We start from the raw sequence: 16,428 nt of genomic DNA, 5'->3' as shown, positions 1-16,428 counted from the left end.
GAGCATCAATAACCTCAACTTATTAAGGCCTATATTTAAGGAACTAGGTTCAGAGTCCTTTGCAAAAAACACTAGGCCCCAACGCAAAAAGATGCCCAATCTCTCTTTTAAAGCTATTTCTAAAATCTGTGGGCCATGACTCCAGAATTATTCACTCACCAAATCGCATTAACAATGTTTGAAATGATGACAGAGAGAATAGAAAGAATGCATATCTGTAAATACAGGCTGTCTTGTTTTTGTTTTTCTGGTAAAAAAATTCTCCTCTTATTCCATTTTGGCCTATTTATACGGAATGTTTAAAATCTGTAGGACAGACCTTGGTATAAGAGGTGGCCTCTCTGCCATTTTCATGGCTGATTTGAGACCCATTATGCTTTTGATCCTGCATTGTGAAACCCAGTCTGGGGACAAATTTCTGCCTGTCATCTTAGGAAAGGCCAGGAGTTTTACACCATCCTGTAGTGTGAAAACAGAAAATCGAAGCCACCAAGGCTGCTTGCTGCTTCCCTGATTAGCTTGCTTTTTTTTTAAAAAAGGCAATCTTGCCTGTCACCATCTCAAGCTTGTAAGGTATTTAAGTCGCATAAAATGTAGTTTAAAAAGCATCTTCCCTGGTTAAAAGTTCCTATTTACACTGCAAATTGAACAACGCAAAAAGGTAATCAGCGAGTAATCATGTAATGCCTGGCTAGGAACCATTGCAGGGGGAAACACTTAAGCACGGGATTCTTCCTTAACCTGATAACACCCTCAATCTGGAGCCAAGAGGCCCTGATTTTTTTCCCCTTAAATTGCTCTTTCTGTTGCGCCGACATCCCCATAAAACTATAGCTTATGGACCAAATCTGCTGCGCCCCTCCTCCAACCATAAGACATAGGCTGCAGAGATGAAACCCATCTTCCACGATTTCTGAACATTATTTAAAGAGACCACTACAGAGGGCAGCATGTATCTAACTCTGTCCACGGCCTCCCCTGTCTCGTGTCAATTTCACGAACCAAGTTTCCATTGTAAATGTTTAATCGTTGCAGTCCTGGGAGCCTGCCACAGAAAACCTTATCTTCTCTCCCAACTTCTTTGCTCCGAAAGCTCTTGCCGAGCTCCATCTCAGCTCCCTGCAAACACTTTAGGCTTCTCTCTCTCTCTCTCTCTCTCTCTCTCAAAGGAGCAGGCGCCTGTGTAGATAACGGAGCTAAGCAAGGGCCCTGGGGTTTGATGGCTTTAGTCTGAGCCATGGTCTACTGCAAGCAAACTGCAGCGTTTCTGCCCGCAAAATCGTGGCAGCCAGGTTCCAGACCAGCCCGCACACAGGCTGCACACATCCCTTCCTGCTGCTCCGCCCAGACCTCCCCTGAAGCCCGTCAAGCACAGCAGAAAGCACCCTACCTTCCATCATGGTGGCAGAATTGCATTCCTTAATTTCCAAGGAGTCTGGAAAAACACGAGAGGATACGATTCCAGTTCCCAGTTAAGTCCGCGCCGCGCCGCGCGGGAGGGTCGGTTCTGCCAGCTGGTAAAGCCCCAGGAGACAAGTGTCAACCCCAAAGGCAGGCCATGGATGCTGCTGCCGCCGCCGCTTCACCTACAGCTCCCGGGAAGATGCTGGGAGAAAGAGCCAGCCGGCGAGCTGCACCGCCTGCGCTGCCTCGGCCAATCCCTTCAACTCTGGACCGCGTCACATGGTAGCCAGCCCGCATCTCCTGACACAATACCCCCGGAGAGCACTCGGAACCCATTTCCCGGCCCCATTCTCCGCCACCCCAGGCCCTGCCGCTGGTCACCAAATCCACAGCCCCTTCCCCACCTGGTGACGCACTTCCCCCCCCCCCCCCCCTGCGCCTCTGGCCGCGGCCGGGGGCCTGGGACCCAGCAGCGGGCGCCGCCACCTCCAACGGGGCTCCGGCTTAAAGGAGCACCTACGTGGCTCCGTGCGAAGGGGCTCTTTCTTTCTTTTTTAAAGAAAAACTTCTTAATAAACCCGTGCCGCCGGAAATCTTGCCAGCACTCTTAACCTCCCGTTTCCATCTTTTCCCTGAAGGAATTCAAATGTCTGTCAGTCTCTCATCTCTCTCTCTCTCTCTCTCTCTCTCTCTCTCTCTCTCTCTCTCTCTCTCTCTCTCTCTCTCTCTCTCTCTCTCTCTCTCTCTCTCTCTCTCTCTCTCTCTCTCTCTCTCTCTCTCTCTCTCTCTCTCTCTCTCTCTCTCATCTCTTCCATTCAAGAGGGAGGAAAGCATCGATCTGGCTGACGTCACATCATAAACAATGATGCCCCCACGGGATGATGCAGGGGAAATTTCAGCCGGCTGCCTGACCGGGAGCCAGGGGATGCATCGCGCCCAGGGGCTGGGGACTGTCACGGACACAAAGACACAAAAGAACCCGCGGGGGGGGGGCACGTTCCAGAATCGAAGTGCGGGGGGCGAGGCCCGCGCATGACCCCACTACACGCAGCCGCGCTCCGCACCCTGAGACCCGCCCAGCGGGCGCCGCGGGATTCCGGGGTTCCAGGCCGCCCAGGCATCCCGAGAGCGGCCTGGCTTCCGCAGGTGCGAGGGCAGAGCCTTGCCCGCCGGCCAAACGGGCTGCAGCTGGCAACCGCCGCGCTGTCGGAAACCCGCTTGTCCTAAGGACGCGTTTTTCTGGACTGGCCCCGGCGTCTGTAATTGAGTTCAAATCCCGGCGGTCACCCGGTGGACACCCAGAGGGAGGCGGCCGTGGTGGCTCCCAGCCCAGGGGTGGGGGGTGGGTGGGCGGAGCCCAGGGCTGGGGTTTACTGGCCGGTCTGGTCTGAGCCCCTTGCAGCTGCCCAGCGCGAAGATTACAGGACCAGGTTGCATGGTAGGGAGCATGTCCTCTGACTCTTCACCCCAGAGTCCAGGAACCTTTAAAAGCCCCAGGCCCTGGCTCTGGTACTTCTAGTCAACCCCGACTTTTAAGGAGGAAGGCAGGGGGAAGAGGGAGAAGGAGGAGGGAAAGGAAGAAGGGAAAAGTCTTTTCAGAAATCTCCAGGGAGAAAGTCCCAGCAAAGTGCCATTTCCTGCACTCTGACACAACAGGAATAGGACAAAGTGTGGTCCCTTCAGGGCAACTGTGGGCCACCAATGCCAGTGTACTCAAATCGATGGTGGGAAAGAAGATGCTTTCCTTGGCGGAGGTTGAGTCTCTCACACTGCTACGAAATGTACAAATATGCCTACTTTTCAGATTGTTCACCCTCTGATATGATCTAGTTCTGATCTGGTATTGAAGGCCAAGAACGACCAAACCCCAAACAAACCACAACTACAAGACCTGGCCTGAACTAACATGTTGATAATAACTGAAAACAAACACAAACTGCCTCAGCAACTTCAGAGTTTAAAACGCCCATGTGACCCCCAAACACAGGATTTCGGTGGACGGGTTCTCAATGTCAAAATGAAACTCTCCAGGGAGATGTAAGTCCTGTGCCTCTCCTCTTACATCCACGGAGCACCTGGATTGTAGAAGAGGGGAACTTTTCTGAAGTGAAACCTGACTTGAATACACCTTACACTGCTCTGGAAATGCAGGGGCCTATTGCAAACAAGATTGATGTGTGTAGTTGGCTTTTTTGTTGTTGTTGTACTGGGCCAGCAACTGGATGACTATTGGTGTCAGCCTGGGGTCAAGTTTTGTTTTGGCCCAGTGAGCTGGATGTCCCAGGGCAAGTATTTTAAGCTCTCCAGGGCCCACAGTTTGCTTTGTCAAGAAATGGGGCTAACGATATTATAAAATGCACAGGGCTCTAAATAGCAGTAACGAATGACTTACTAGTTCCCAGCTGTGTTGTAAATACTTTGCTAGGAGACCACTTGACGTTGTATTTGGAGCATAATATGCTTTCCATGTTAGCATCTTGGTGTTGTATTTATTTTACCACCGAAGGGCTGCAGGATGCATCGAAGAGTTAGCCGTCCACTGGCAGTGCCTCCACTACAACGAGAAGAACTAAGTCATACATCAGCTGTATCCAGTGACGAACATGTTGGAAAGGATTAAGGCTCTGAAGAAGAAAAGTGGTCAGAACCAAGGGAGGTTCATTAGAGGAGAGGAGGTCTTCTCAAAGAGGTGGAACTTTAGACTTCACGACATAGTGCAGTAGGTTTCCAATGACAATTCTAGATAAGAAACCCCTCCACCATCCAGTTAAATCTGACTCTTAGAGATCTAAAAGGAAGAGTGGAGCTATTGCTTGGGGTTTCTGCGACTGTGGGTCTTTACTGGAGTGGACAGTCTCGTCTCTCTTTGCCTCTAGATAGGAAATGGGTTTCTAAATCAGCAAAGAGGCTCTTGTAAATTTAGATGTGAACACAAGCACTGACAAGGGAGGCTCGGGGACCATTGCCACAGTGGTCAGGAGCCAGGTAAGCCAGAACTCCAGCTGGTTGCCTTCTCCCTCCCATTGTAAATTTTACCAGGTTTTTGAGCAAACCTATTGACTCAGTATAGGCACACATCAGTTTTCCTTCACAGCTACAATATGCCAACTGCCTAGCACAGCACGCAGGTCTAAAGATTCTTTTGGTTAGGAGGATGCTTGTAGGAAAGACAGAAATGTCTGGATATGATTGTAAGAAAAAGACCCAAATTAACAATGTGTAGCTGAGGGTGGTAAGACTCTAAACAAACCCCAAATCCCTCTTTGTCACTGAGTCCATTTACCCTATGGGTTTCAAAGTTTGTAACTCTTTACAGGAATAGAATGTCATCTCTCTTTTCTGGAATGGCTAGTGGTTTCAAACTACTGACCTTGCAGTTAGCAGCCCAAGGCGTACCCACTACACCACCAGGGCACTTAACATGTAGCTAAACATTGCCGCAACTTTGTCAGCTGCTTGCGTTGTACATTAAAAGAACAAGCAGTGACTTGTAAGAACATTTGATATTGTCATAAAAGATTAGGCAGCCTAACATTCTGGCTGCAAAAATGGGTTCAAATGGAGCAATGATGGTACAATGCCACAGGACTGGGCTGTGTGTTGTGTTGTGTTGTAGGTCACGATGAGTCAGACCTGACACAACAACAGCACCACCACCACCAGCAACATCAGTAGCTTTGGGGAAACGTTTTTGCACAAGAACAAAGACCACATTTTGTATTTCGGCTCCTATTTTTGTTGTTGCATATACAAATTCACTGTGCTTCATAGTACATTGCTTACTAAATAGAGAAGAGAAGTTCTTAGCTGGTAAAATAACACACTGTTTTTGCAAGTCCAAAGAAGTCAAAGGATTGGGGAGCATATTGGGTAAATTTTACTGAATTGCTGAAAAAAATAACTCATCATTCTTCGTTCAGGATGACGAGTTGCACCCAGATAACACCGGGTCTTCAGAAAATGCTTATCAGTGTATTTGTCTAAGACAAAACATTAATTGACAATGACATTAAACAAACAAACAAAAAAACAAATTTATTGCCGTCTAGTCATTTCTGACTCCCAGTGACCATGTTACAAAGTAGAACTGCTTCATTGGGCTTCTTGGCTGCAGCTTCTCTGCTATGTTGTCACAGAATTGGGCCAAACCTCCACTCTTTCAATTAATAAGCAAGGGCAAACATTTGCACCACCCGGGTCCTGATAAGGCACAGTCATTAAAATAATTTGTAAAAAATAGCTTTTTTATCATAGTGATGTCATGCTATAGATATTTTTGGGGGAATCAAATCCTATTATATGGGAAGACAGATCTGTTCCAATTTTAGAAAGAGAAATAAAAATATAACTGAGTCACAAAGGAAGGGAGAGAAAAATTAACATAGTTTAAAAAGTTTAGAAAACGGATCCAGGATGATAGAAATATATTTATAGTTCTTTTCTGGCATGTATACCCTAGATGTTGACCTTGAAATTTCCATTGAGGTAAATGAATTCATGTAGTAAGGGAAATATTGGTCAAACCCTACAAATCAGATTTTCCATTGGGGATGAGGTAGAAGTGAAAAAATCCAAGCCTCTATTCACCATGTCAGAACTCAAATCCATTGGCAAGCAAGTTGATTGCGAGTCATAGCAACCTTCTAGGACAGGGTAAAGGAACTCTGGTGGCTTGATGGGTATACACGGCTGCTGGTTCAAAACCACCAGCTGCTCCTCCGGTGAAAGATGGAGCTTTCTACCCCTCATTTAAGACTTTCAGGCTGAGAAACTCACAGGGGCAGTTCTACTCTGTCCTAGAGGGTCACAGTAAGTTGGCATTTACTGACTTGATGGCAGTGAGTTGAGTTGAGCTGAGCTGAGCGGAGGATAGGGTAGAACTTCACCTGTTGGTGTCTAAGACTATAAATCAGTATGGAAATAAAGAGCCTCATCTTTCTCCCACTGAATGGCTGGTGGCTTAGAACTGCTGAGCATGAGGTTAGCAGCCAAATGTGTAACTAATACATAAGGCTCCTTTCCTACTTACCATACTCACTGCCATGGAGTCAATGCTGACTCATAGCAAACCCCTGTGGATTTCCAAGATTGTAACTGAAAGGGCAGAAAGCCCAGTCATTCTCCAGAGGAGCCACTGGTGGCTCTGAACTGCTGACCATGCGCAGGTAACCCCTGCACCACCACGACTCCGTCCCATTTACTAGATTCATGGCTAAAATGAAAGAGAGCCAGTTTGAACCAACACAGGATAAAAAAGATTTGTTGACTGAAATAACTTAAAGAATTAAAGGAGGAACTGAAAGCAGGAATTAGAACACTAGGAACACTGGCTCTCAGAACCAAGAGCTGAGAACTCTGTTTCTCCAAGCATGTCAGCTTACTTTATCTTACTAGTGTTTCTACGTGTGATCAGAGACCTGGCTTTTAACATCTTGTAAGCACACATCTTCAGAGCTTGACTTCCAAGAGCTACTGAAAAAAAGGAGAGGTTCAGGAAAGGACTCTCACTGACTTCTCTTGGATCCTTGCTCACCCTGTGGTAGTTACATAATCTGGTGGAAATTTGGGATTGGAAAGGGTTAAGAGTGAAGGGGTGGAGTCTAGTCTGTCAATCGGGTTATAGCCAATGAGGCCTCTGGATGGGCCTGGCGTTCCCCTGAGGATTCTGGGAGCTCTTGGATTTCCTGCTTGGAGGTAGGAGACACTTCTCTCTGCTCACTCCCTGAGAGATGCTCTACTGACAAGACAGTAGATAGACACTGATAGATCCTGTGCCCTGGGAACTGGAGGAGCCATGTGGAGACTCCTGCCAACGCTGAGATGCTTCTACCACCACTGGATCCACAAGATTTTGCACACACTGGCTTGTGATCTTCCTGCATTCGGTGTAATTGCATGTGTTGCGTGAGTCTGAAGAGGACTTTATAGATTGGTATCAGACATATGGGCTAATATCAGACTTATGGCCTTGTCTAGTCAGGGCTGGGATGTTTTCTCAATGTTCTTAATATTCAGCTGCTCTTGTATATAAAGCTCTTTCCTATGCACATATGACTGGCTCCCTGGATTGGTTTCTCTAGTCTCCCGACTAATACAACCCTCTGGCCTAATGAATTGAGGCAAATTGATGAGGTCTCACCATGAATTTATTTAGATTAAAATTAACATCAGGCTTGGTCACATGAAAAATATACTACGACTACACACAGGAAAGGAGAGGGGCAATGCTTAATAAGAAACCACTCCATATGACCCAGTACGGTTGTTGATGTTTAGTGCTGACAGCTCAGCTATGCCTCATAGCAACCCCGTGCACGGCAGAAGGAAACACCGCCTTGTCCTGGGCCATCCTCACCGTCGTTCTTCAAAGGAAGAGAAGATGCTAGTGCCAGAATTATGCTGGGGAATGGTGTTGTGTTGTGGTTGTCGTCAGGTGCTGATGAGTTATTTCTACTCAGGGACTGTGTACACCAGATGAAACACTGCCCAGTCCTGTCCCAGGCTCACAATGATTCTTATGTTTGAGGCCATGGGTTCAGTCACTGTGTCAACCTTGTTCAGGGCCCTCATCTTTTTCACTGCCCCTCTACTTTACAAAGTGTGATGGCCTTCTCCAGGGACTGGTTTCTTCTGATGACATCGCCAAAGTACTTGAGATGATGTCCGCTCATCCTTGCCTCTAAGAAGTATTCTGGTTTGTACTTCTTCCAAGACTGATTTGTTTGTTCTTTTGGAAATCCACGGTTGCAAATATAAATTATAAAATGAAAGCTATCACTTGCAAAACTTATGGTCTAATGAAGACTCAGAACACCACACAAATAATAACCAGTATGTTTCAAAACTTATTCATACGAGAGCGTCCCTCCCCACCCAACACGGAAAAAAGGTCTGCTGGGAAGAGGTTTCATAGTGTGCATTTTCCCCACTAGGCAAGCGAGCAGCTCACTCTGAGTTAGTGCACCCAGTGGTATTGCCTGGGCAGGTTCTTTCTGGTAACAGTGATTTTTTTTTTTTTCATAAAAGCAGTTCTGAGATGGCTGATTTCAAAGAACAGCATGCAGCTGCGAAATTTTCTTTCCTGCTTGGGAAAAAATGCCACAGAAACTGTTGTGATGTGGAATAGCTTACAAGGACAGCGCTATGGAAAAAACTCAAGTGTATGAGTAGTTTTCTCATTTCGGAAAAGGTGAAATGTCAACCGAAGACACACCTTGTTCTGGATGTCCATCAACTTCCTGAACAGATGAAAAGGTTAACAAAATCCACGAACTTGTGCTCAAGACTAACGATGGACCACTGAAGAGATGGGACGTTATCTGGACTGTCTTTGAGCTCAGTCCAGCGAACTGTAACGGAAGATTTGGGAATGAGAGGGCTTGCTGTGAAATGTGTGGCTTGGGTTCTGGCTGAGCTGGAAAAAGGGCATCGAGTGGAATCATGCCAGGCTTTGAAAGAACAGTTCTGAAGCCACCCCGACTATTTCCCCCAAGGTTATTACTGGTGATGAGACGTGGTGCTATTCTGACGACCCTGGAAGCAACATCAATCACGCCATTGGAAGACTCCATCATTCCCTTGCCCAAAATATCTCATCAAGTGAAATCAATGATCAAGACAATGATTTTTTTTTTATGTGAAGGGGATAGAGCATTTGGAGTTCGTTCCACCAGGTCAGACTGTTAAGCAAGCTTTCTATTTAAAGGTTCTGAAAAGATTACATTATAGTGTGTGCCCAAAAGGCCTGATTTGTGGCAGATGGGCGACTATTTTTGCCACCACGACAATGCACTTGCTTATGCAGCAATCTCAGTGCACCAATTTAAAAAAAACCATTTTACTGGGGGCTCTTACAACTCTTATCACAATCCATCCATTCATCCATTGTATCAAGCACATTCAGTGCAGCAATTTTGGGGCAAACAACAGCCTGCTTCTCTTGCCCAACTCACCTGACCTCACTCAGTGAGACTTCTTTTCATTGCCTCGAATGCAGAGGGACATGGAAGGACAGAGACTTGACGAACTAGAAGAGGTGAAGGAAAAAAACGAGGGAGATGTTGTCAGCCATCAAACAGATGCGTTTGAAAACTGTTTCCAAGAATGGAATCGCAGATTTGACATCTGAATTAAGCATTAAGGAGAGTACTTTGAAGGTGATAAGGTTGTTTTGTTAAAAAAAATTAAATATATAGCTTTGAAAAATATTCCTTTGTTTTGTTGGGGTTGTTTTTTTTTTTTTGGTACCCCCAGTCCATGCTCACTCCTTACATACAGAGCAAAACTGCAGACCCTGTAGCCATCCTCCACACTGGGAAGGAGACAAGAGGAGAAGGGAAAACAGGGTCTGCTCAAAGGTCAACTTACACTTGGCCTGAGGCGAGATTCTCCTTGGTATGCTCCACGCCTACTCATTCACTGCTGCCCAAGGAATTCTCATCAAGATTGACATGAGTGCTAAAGAAACATGTCAGTTAAGCATCTGATTCATCCAGGATTTTGCTGATAACAATCTACACAACACTGGAGGCATTAGCAAAAACAAGACTCCAAGAATCTATGAAATATCCACTGGTAGCTTTCCAAAAACAGATTCAACACCAAACACATTCCCCTGTCTATGCCAAGAACTTTGGAAGATAGCTGCCTGGATAAGCAACTGGAGGAAAGCCGGATTTATGTTCATTAAAAAAATTGATCCAACAGAATGGGTAAATTATTTAATATGATTAGCATCCTACAATAGGAACATTTTATGGAAGGTGATTTGAAAAATGGTCGTACCAGTACATCACAAGGAGCGATAGATAGTCATATGGGATTCAGAAGAGGAACTGCAACCAGGATATCAGTGCTAATGTCAAATGAACCTTGACTAAAATCAGAGAATACCAGAAATATATTTTCTTGTGTTTTCTTAAATATGAAGAGGTATTCAACTGCGTGGACCATAATAAATTATGGATAATATTTCAAAGAAGAAGAATTCCAGAACACTTCATTGTGCTCATGAAGAACCTGTACCTTCACCAAGAGGCAGTCATTCCAATAGAACGGGGATACTGACTGCCTGGTCTAAAATCAGGAAAGTGCATGCCGGGCTTTTATCCTTGCGTGCTAATGATTCGGTCTGTAATCCCAGAAGCCGACTATGTGAAGAATAAGGCAGCATCAAGCTCAGAAGAAGACTCACTAACAGTCCATGATACTCAGATGACACAGCCTTGCTTGCTGAAAGCCGAGAGATCGGAAAACTCGCTGACAACAGGCAAATACTATGACCCATCAGTATGGATGACACTACAACATAAAGGGGGGGGGGGGAGCTTAAAACTGTACCCACAAGCAACATCCTGATAAATTGAAAAAGTTGCAAAAATTTCATTCTACTTGAAGCTGAAGATCAAAAGTATCAGCAGTCAAAAAAATCAAATTATGTATTTTGTTGGGCATGTCCATCACAAAAAGACTTCTTAAAAGTAGTAAAAAGCAAAGATATCACTTTTGGCACTAAGACGCGCCTGACCCTGCCATGGTATTTTCAACGGCCTCATATGCATGCAGAAGTTGGGCAATGGGGAATGAAGGATGAAAAGAATTGATACCTTCGAATTATCGTGTCAGTGAAGAATATTAAATATATCACGGACTGCCCGAAAAGTGGACAAATCTGTTTTGGGAGAAGTAGAGCCAGAGTTCTCGTTAGAAAGAAGTATGGTGCAACTGCCTCTCTTCTACTTTGGGCATCTTTTCAGGAGGGACCAGTGCTTGGAGGGGGACATTGACCTTGGGAAAGTCGTTGCTAGGTGCTGTTGAGTCAGGTTTAACTCATGGAGAAGGGAAGGAATATGGCCTAATCCTATGCCACGCTTCTAATCTTTGGTACGCCTGAGCCCCTTCTTGCAGATGCTGTGTCAACTATCTCGTTGAAGTTCGGCTTTGTCATAGACCTTCTACTTTACCCCACGTGGCATCCCCCCCAACCCCCTCCCCCCATTAACATACCCAAAGCATCTGACTGGAAGTCTTGCCACCTTTGCTGCTAAGGAGAATTCTTGGTTGTAATTCTTCCGAGAACATTGTTCTGGAAATCTGTGGCATAGTCACTATTCCTCACTAAGAGCACAGTTCAAATGTGTCAATTCTTCAATCTTTCTTCTTCTTATTGTACAGCTTTCTCATGGATATGAGGTGAGTGAAAATATGATGGCTTGAATCAGGTGTGCCTCAGTCTCCAACATGACAGCTCTGCTTTTAATACTTTAAATAGATCTTTTGCAACAAATTATGATAGGCCGTTTGATTTATTGTTGGCTGCTTCTATGAGTGTTGAAATGAATTCCTCGACAATTTCAGTATTTTCTATGTTTATCATGATACTGCCGATTAATTCAGTTGTGAGGACTTTTGTTTTCTCTATATTGAGGTACAATTCACACTGGAAGCTGCAGTCCTGAATTGTCAAAAGTGTTTCAAATATTCGTAACGTTCAACGGGCAAGGCTGTGTCAACCAGGCATCTTGGAGTGTTGATAAGCCTTCTTCCAGCCCTGATTCCATATTCTTCTTCATATGGTTCCGTTTTAGTGGTTGTTTGCTCAGCATACAGATTGACTGCATACGGTAAAAGGATATAATTCTCACGCATGTCTTTCCTGATTATAAGCCAGGAGCACACCCTCATTCTTCCCAAAGACTGATGTGTTCATCTGAATAATAGCCATATATTAACTGGTCTGCTTTGAGTCAGAGGGCTATTAGAACTGATAGGCTCTCGGGGCCATGGATATGACACATTTGCCCTTGAATCTGTCACGCCCAGCAGAGTAAACCATATGCTTGTCCAATTTCAAACAACAAAGTAAAAGGCCAGTGAAAACCAGGGAGAGCCTGCAGGTGAGGGATTGACATAGTGCACAATGGGCTCAGACACAGCGCTGACCGGGAGGCTGGCCAGTCTTTATTCTGTTGTATGGAGGGTGGCAGTGAGTTGGCATGGCCTCTATGGTACTTACCAAGAGCAAGAGGCTCATAAAGGGTTAAGGAAAATCAGAAACTAAACAATTCTCCAAAACAGAAGAAATGCTCCTTGCTCTCTACATAACTATAGCACCAGAGGAAATAGAGAAAACTTAAGTGGCATTAAAACATTTCTCATTTCAAATGTCAATGTCATTTTAGAGGTGAGAAAAACTATAACCAAGACTACACTACTATGATAAAAGAACTGCTGAGAGTCAGAACGAGACTGTGGAAGCAGTAAGACATTCTTACTTATATTTTCAAACAGAATAGCTGTAATTAATAATTTATTGGGTACTGCCAAGATTGAACATTGATAGGCTTAATGGCAAGCCACTGAAACTTAGACTGGGAACAATAAAAGCAACTCGTTCAAAGTTATTACAATTCTCTCTCTCAGTTACTAACCCAAATGCAGCTTTAAGGGCTAGAAAAACAAGGGGGGGGGAACCTTGTAAATTAATTTCCCCCAAAACAATCAAGAAGCTGCAACTCAACTTTACATGAAATATTAATGCAAAGATATTTAAATGAAAGAAAAGAAAACTAAATTCTATTAGAAAGCATTAGTGTATGCTATAATCCACTGCCATCAAGCCGATTCAAACTCATCCTGACCCTAAAGCTCAGAATAGAACGGCCCCGTTGGGTTTCTGAAGCTGTAAGTGTTCTTTAGGGGCAGGAAGCTTCATCTTTCTCCTCAGAGCTGCTGCTGGCCCCCAACTGCCCCCAGGAGTCCCACAGGGCACCCTCTGTACCACCACAGCAATGCAGCCTTCAGGAACGCAACTGAGCTCAATGTCTTTGAAAGCTATTCATGTTCGGCATAGGTTAACATGTCAAAAATAAAATTAAATCATTATCTCCATGGTTACAGAAAAGATAGCTAATAAATTTCAGTGGATTCATAACAAATCAAAAAAGGAAGAGATAAAAATTGATTTAACAAGATAAACTGTACACGGAAATGTTAAACAGAGGAGCTTCAAGACGGCGCCCAGGTAAGCAGCCCATGCAGGGAGCGCCGCAGACATCAGTGAGCCTCCTGTCCAGGGGACAGGTGAGAGGATTCTGAATGGGGCATACAGACCCCACCATGGTGCTCCAAGCCATGAGGGCAACGGAACCATGTGGAGGGATGCTTGAAAAGAGAGGGCCACTGGACTGCCCCCAACTAGAGCCAAACTGACCCCCTTCTGAAGTATGCGCTACAGAGCACAGCACTAAACCTAAAGGTTGGGGAGAGGGGCCTGCCTGCCACGCCCACACGGAACAAACCAGGGAAAAAGAGAGACAGCCTGTCTAGACCCCATGCTGACACACCTAGCCCTGAGGATGATGTCCTGCAGGAAGCTGCCAAGGCACAGAAAGGACATTCATGGCATGATGTTCTCTTACTGGAGCATACTATGACAGGAGAATTCTGGGGCCACGGGATGGGGAGGTAGTGCAGTCTGAACCCCACACAGTAGGGCAAACCAAGAAGGGAGCAGAGCAGAGCAGCAACAGGAGCAAAGCAAAGCTAGGAAACCCCTAAACAGTCCCCAAATAGACATCAGGCTAGGAGGGGCAGCTCCCAGAATTCCGCCAGGACCAGTGGGGAGACAGTCATAAAGGTCAGTGGACAGACCTGGGATTACGTGTGTCTTTTCTCTCTCTTTTTTTCCTCCTTTTCTTTTTTCTATCACTTGTTTTTGTTTTGTCTATGTCGTTGTCAGCTTGCCTATTTATATATGATAGGCATGGGAAGCAAGCTGGAGGAGAAAGCAACAGGACCCCCATTCCCAGAGGGACCTGGGGGAGAAGGTGGAGGGGAGGAAGGGTGCAGTGAGTAACAACGCCATAGACTGGGGAGCAACTAGGGAATTAAAATCAACAAGAAGGAGGAGACAGAGATCCTGGGGGTGTCAGAGCAAGAGAAAACTAGCTAATAGTACTAAGAGGCAGAAATAGGGAGAATGTGATGGTGGGGCAGGAGGAAGCTAAAAGAAACAGAGAAAGGACCTAGGAAGCAAAGCAATGGATGGAGGTATAAGCATAGGTGTGGACATGTGTAAATACACTAATCCACAAAAACATATGTACAAACATGCCTGATGTAATCTATATATGTATTATAATTAGAGTTATAAGAGCCCCCAATAAAATGATCTTTTAATAATTCAAAAAGAATGGTAAACTATACAAGCCTCTAGCCAAAATTGACCATGATGTAATATGAAGACATAGTGAAAAAGCCCTCAGTAAAAGAAAAATTAAGAATTATATATCCTTCATCAACCCTATCATTTAATATTTAATATTGTTATACAGCTGTTGGTCAACAGAATCAGGCAAAAACAAAACCATGAACAATGTGTCCAAGACAGAACTATGTTTTCATCACACAAATCTCATGGCCTGTATCCGCAGGAAGATTGTATTTATCAAACTTCCTTTTTCCTAGGTGAGGTTACATAGTTGAATTAAGACCAATGGAAGTGATGAGTGGAAGTGATGTGACATAAGGCACTCCAAACCTGAAATTTACAAACATCCTGCATACACTACAAGTCTCTCTTCTTTTCCAAATAGCAGCGAGCTTCCTGTTTTTCCTCAGATTTTGCAAGAAAAAAAACTTCTGCTGTGTTAAATCGTGAGATTTATTCATTACTGCAACACAGGATAAGCTATTATGGCAAACACAAGACTATATTACTGTTTACATGGAAATGTTTAAAGAACAACTTCAAAATATATTATGAATGTTAAGATGATCTTAGAAGAATTCAAAATATCTGGTTAAAATTAATAAACAAGAATCAATAACTTGAATATGCATATTCATGACTCATTAGAGGATTTAATGAAATTAAGGACTCAATTAAATATACAATTAGAACAAGCAAGATAATCTCTGAATAACCTTAATAGCAAAATGATGCTAAATCCATAAGGAAATATTAAACATTATAATACAGCTGATGGAATGAAAATAAATTAAATAACTGGAAAAGCAAGTGGTGTTCAGGGATATGAAGACTCAATATCATAAGCACTTAAGTTCTTTCAGTTAACCTACACCACTAACACCATCAAAATAGCAGACTAACAGTATTTTTACATAGATAGGATCAATCTCCACCACTCGTCTCTTTCTTGTACTGTGGGGGCTTGTGTGTTTCTCTGATGCTGGAAGCTATGTCCCCGGTATTGCCATTGCCAGCAAGGTCGCTAAAGTGAATAGGTGTCAGTGGAGTTCCCAGACCAAAAACAGGCTGCAAAGAAGGACTCGGCTCTCCACTTTGGAGGAAGAAGCTGCTGAAAACCTGTTGCATCGTTTCCAGACATTGTCAGAGACTGAAGGAGGACTGGAAGCAGAGTATTGTCAGAGGCCGGGCCAGGAGATGGGCCCCTCCGTCGGGAAGCACTTGATGTGTGACTGAGAAAGAGCTACTTTCTCAAGGTAGCGTCAGCTACGGTGATGTGACTGGAGTAATGCACCTGGAACCTCTGTGATCTTCGTTTGTTGATGGGGCACAACTCACGATGAGAAGAAACAGCTGCAAAAAAATCTAATAGCAAACGATCCCTGAACTAACTACAAGCTTTTTCTCTTGTGAACTGTTTTGTTCTGTTCTTTGTCAGTGGTTTGTTTTTGTTGTTTTGTTGTCTGGTTGTACACTGTTGCTTTGTTTTCCTCTGTCTAGTTTTCGTGCATGTTAGTGACTCCACAGGTCTGTCTGAATAGGACAGGCTGGATGAACTATCTGGAGGAAAAACAACGGGACCGACAGTTCTGGGGAGACTTGGGGTGGAGGGGTAGGGGGGGTAAGGAAGTGGTGTTAACAAACCCAGGGACAAGGGAAAAACATGGGACCCCAAATGGTAGAGAAGGGGGAGTGACAGGCCTGGTGGGAAATGATCAAGGGTAAGGTTGCTTAGAGAAGAGGTATACTCTAGCCCAGGTGGCGATGAAGCATGGTAGTAGGGCAGGAGGAAAGTCAAGGGAGATGGAGGAAAG

At 44.7% G+C, this 16,428-nt stretch overlaps 1 protein-coding gene across 5 annotated transcripts in view; it reads right to left on the bottom strand.

Annotated features, from left to right (window-relative positions):
- SGIP1 (SH3GL interacting endocytic adaptor 1) overlaps nt 1-1,766 on the bottom strand; it is a 276,053-nt gene extending 274,287 nt beyond the window's left edge. For 2 of the 5 annotated variants that reach the window (XM_075557230.1, XM_075557228.1), the window contains exon 1: nt 1,391-1,763. In XM_075557230.1, coding sequence (XP_075413345.1) covers nt 1,391-1,400 — 10 coding nt within the window. In that variant the 5' untranslated portion in view covers nt 1,401-1,763. Of the gene's footprint in view, nt 1-1,390 lie in introns of all 5 variants that reach the window. The other 3 variants (XM_075557225.1, XM_075557219.1, XM_075557232.1) reach the window with 3 other exon arrangements.
- Between the last annotated feature and the right edge of the window lie 14,662 nt (nt 1,767-16,428).

The sequence above is a fragment of the Tenrec ecaudatus genome, chromosome 1 (assembly GCF_050624435.1).
Source record: "Tenrec ecaudatus isolate mTenEca1 chromosome 1, mTenEca1.hap1, whole genome shotgun sequence".
NCBI classification, from domain to species: domain Eukaryota; kingdom Metazoa; phylum Chordata; class Mammalia; order Afrosoricida; family Tenrecidae; genus Tenrec; species Tenrec ecaudatus.
The sequence above is the reverse complement of the archived record's forward strand: the minus strand, read 5'-3'. Positions and strand labels throughout refer to the sequence as shown.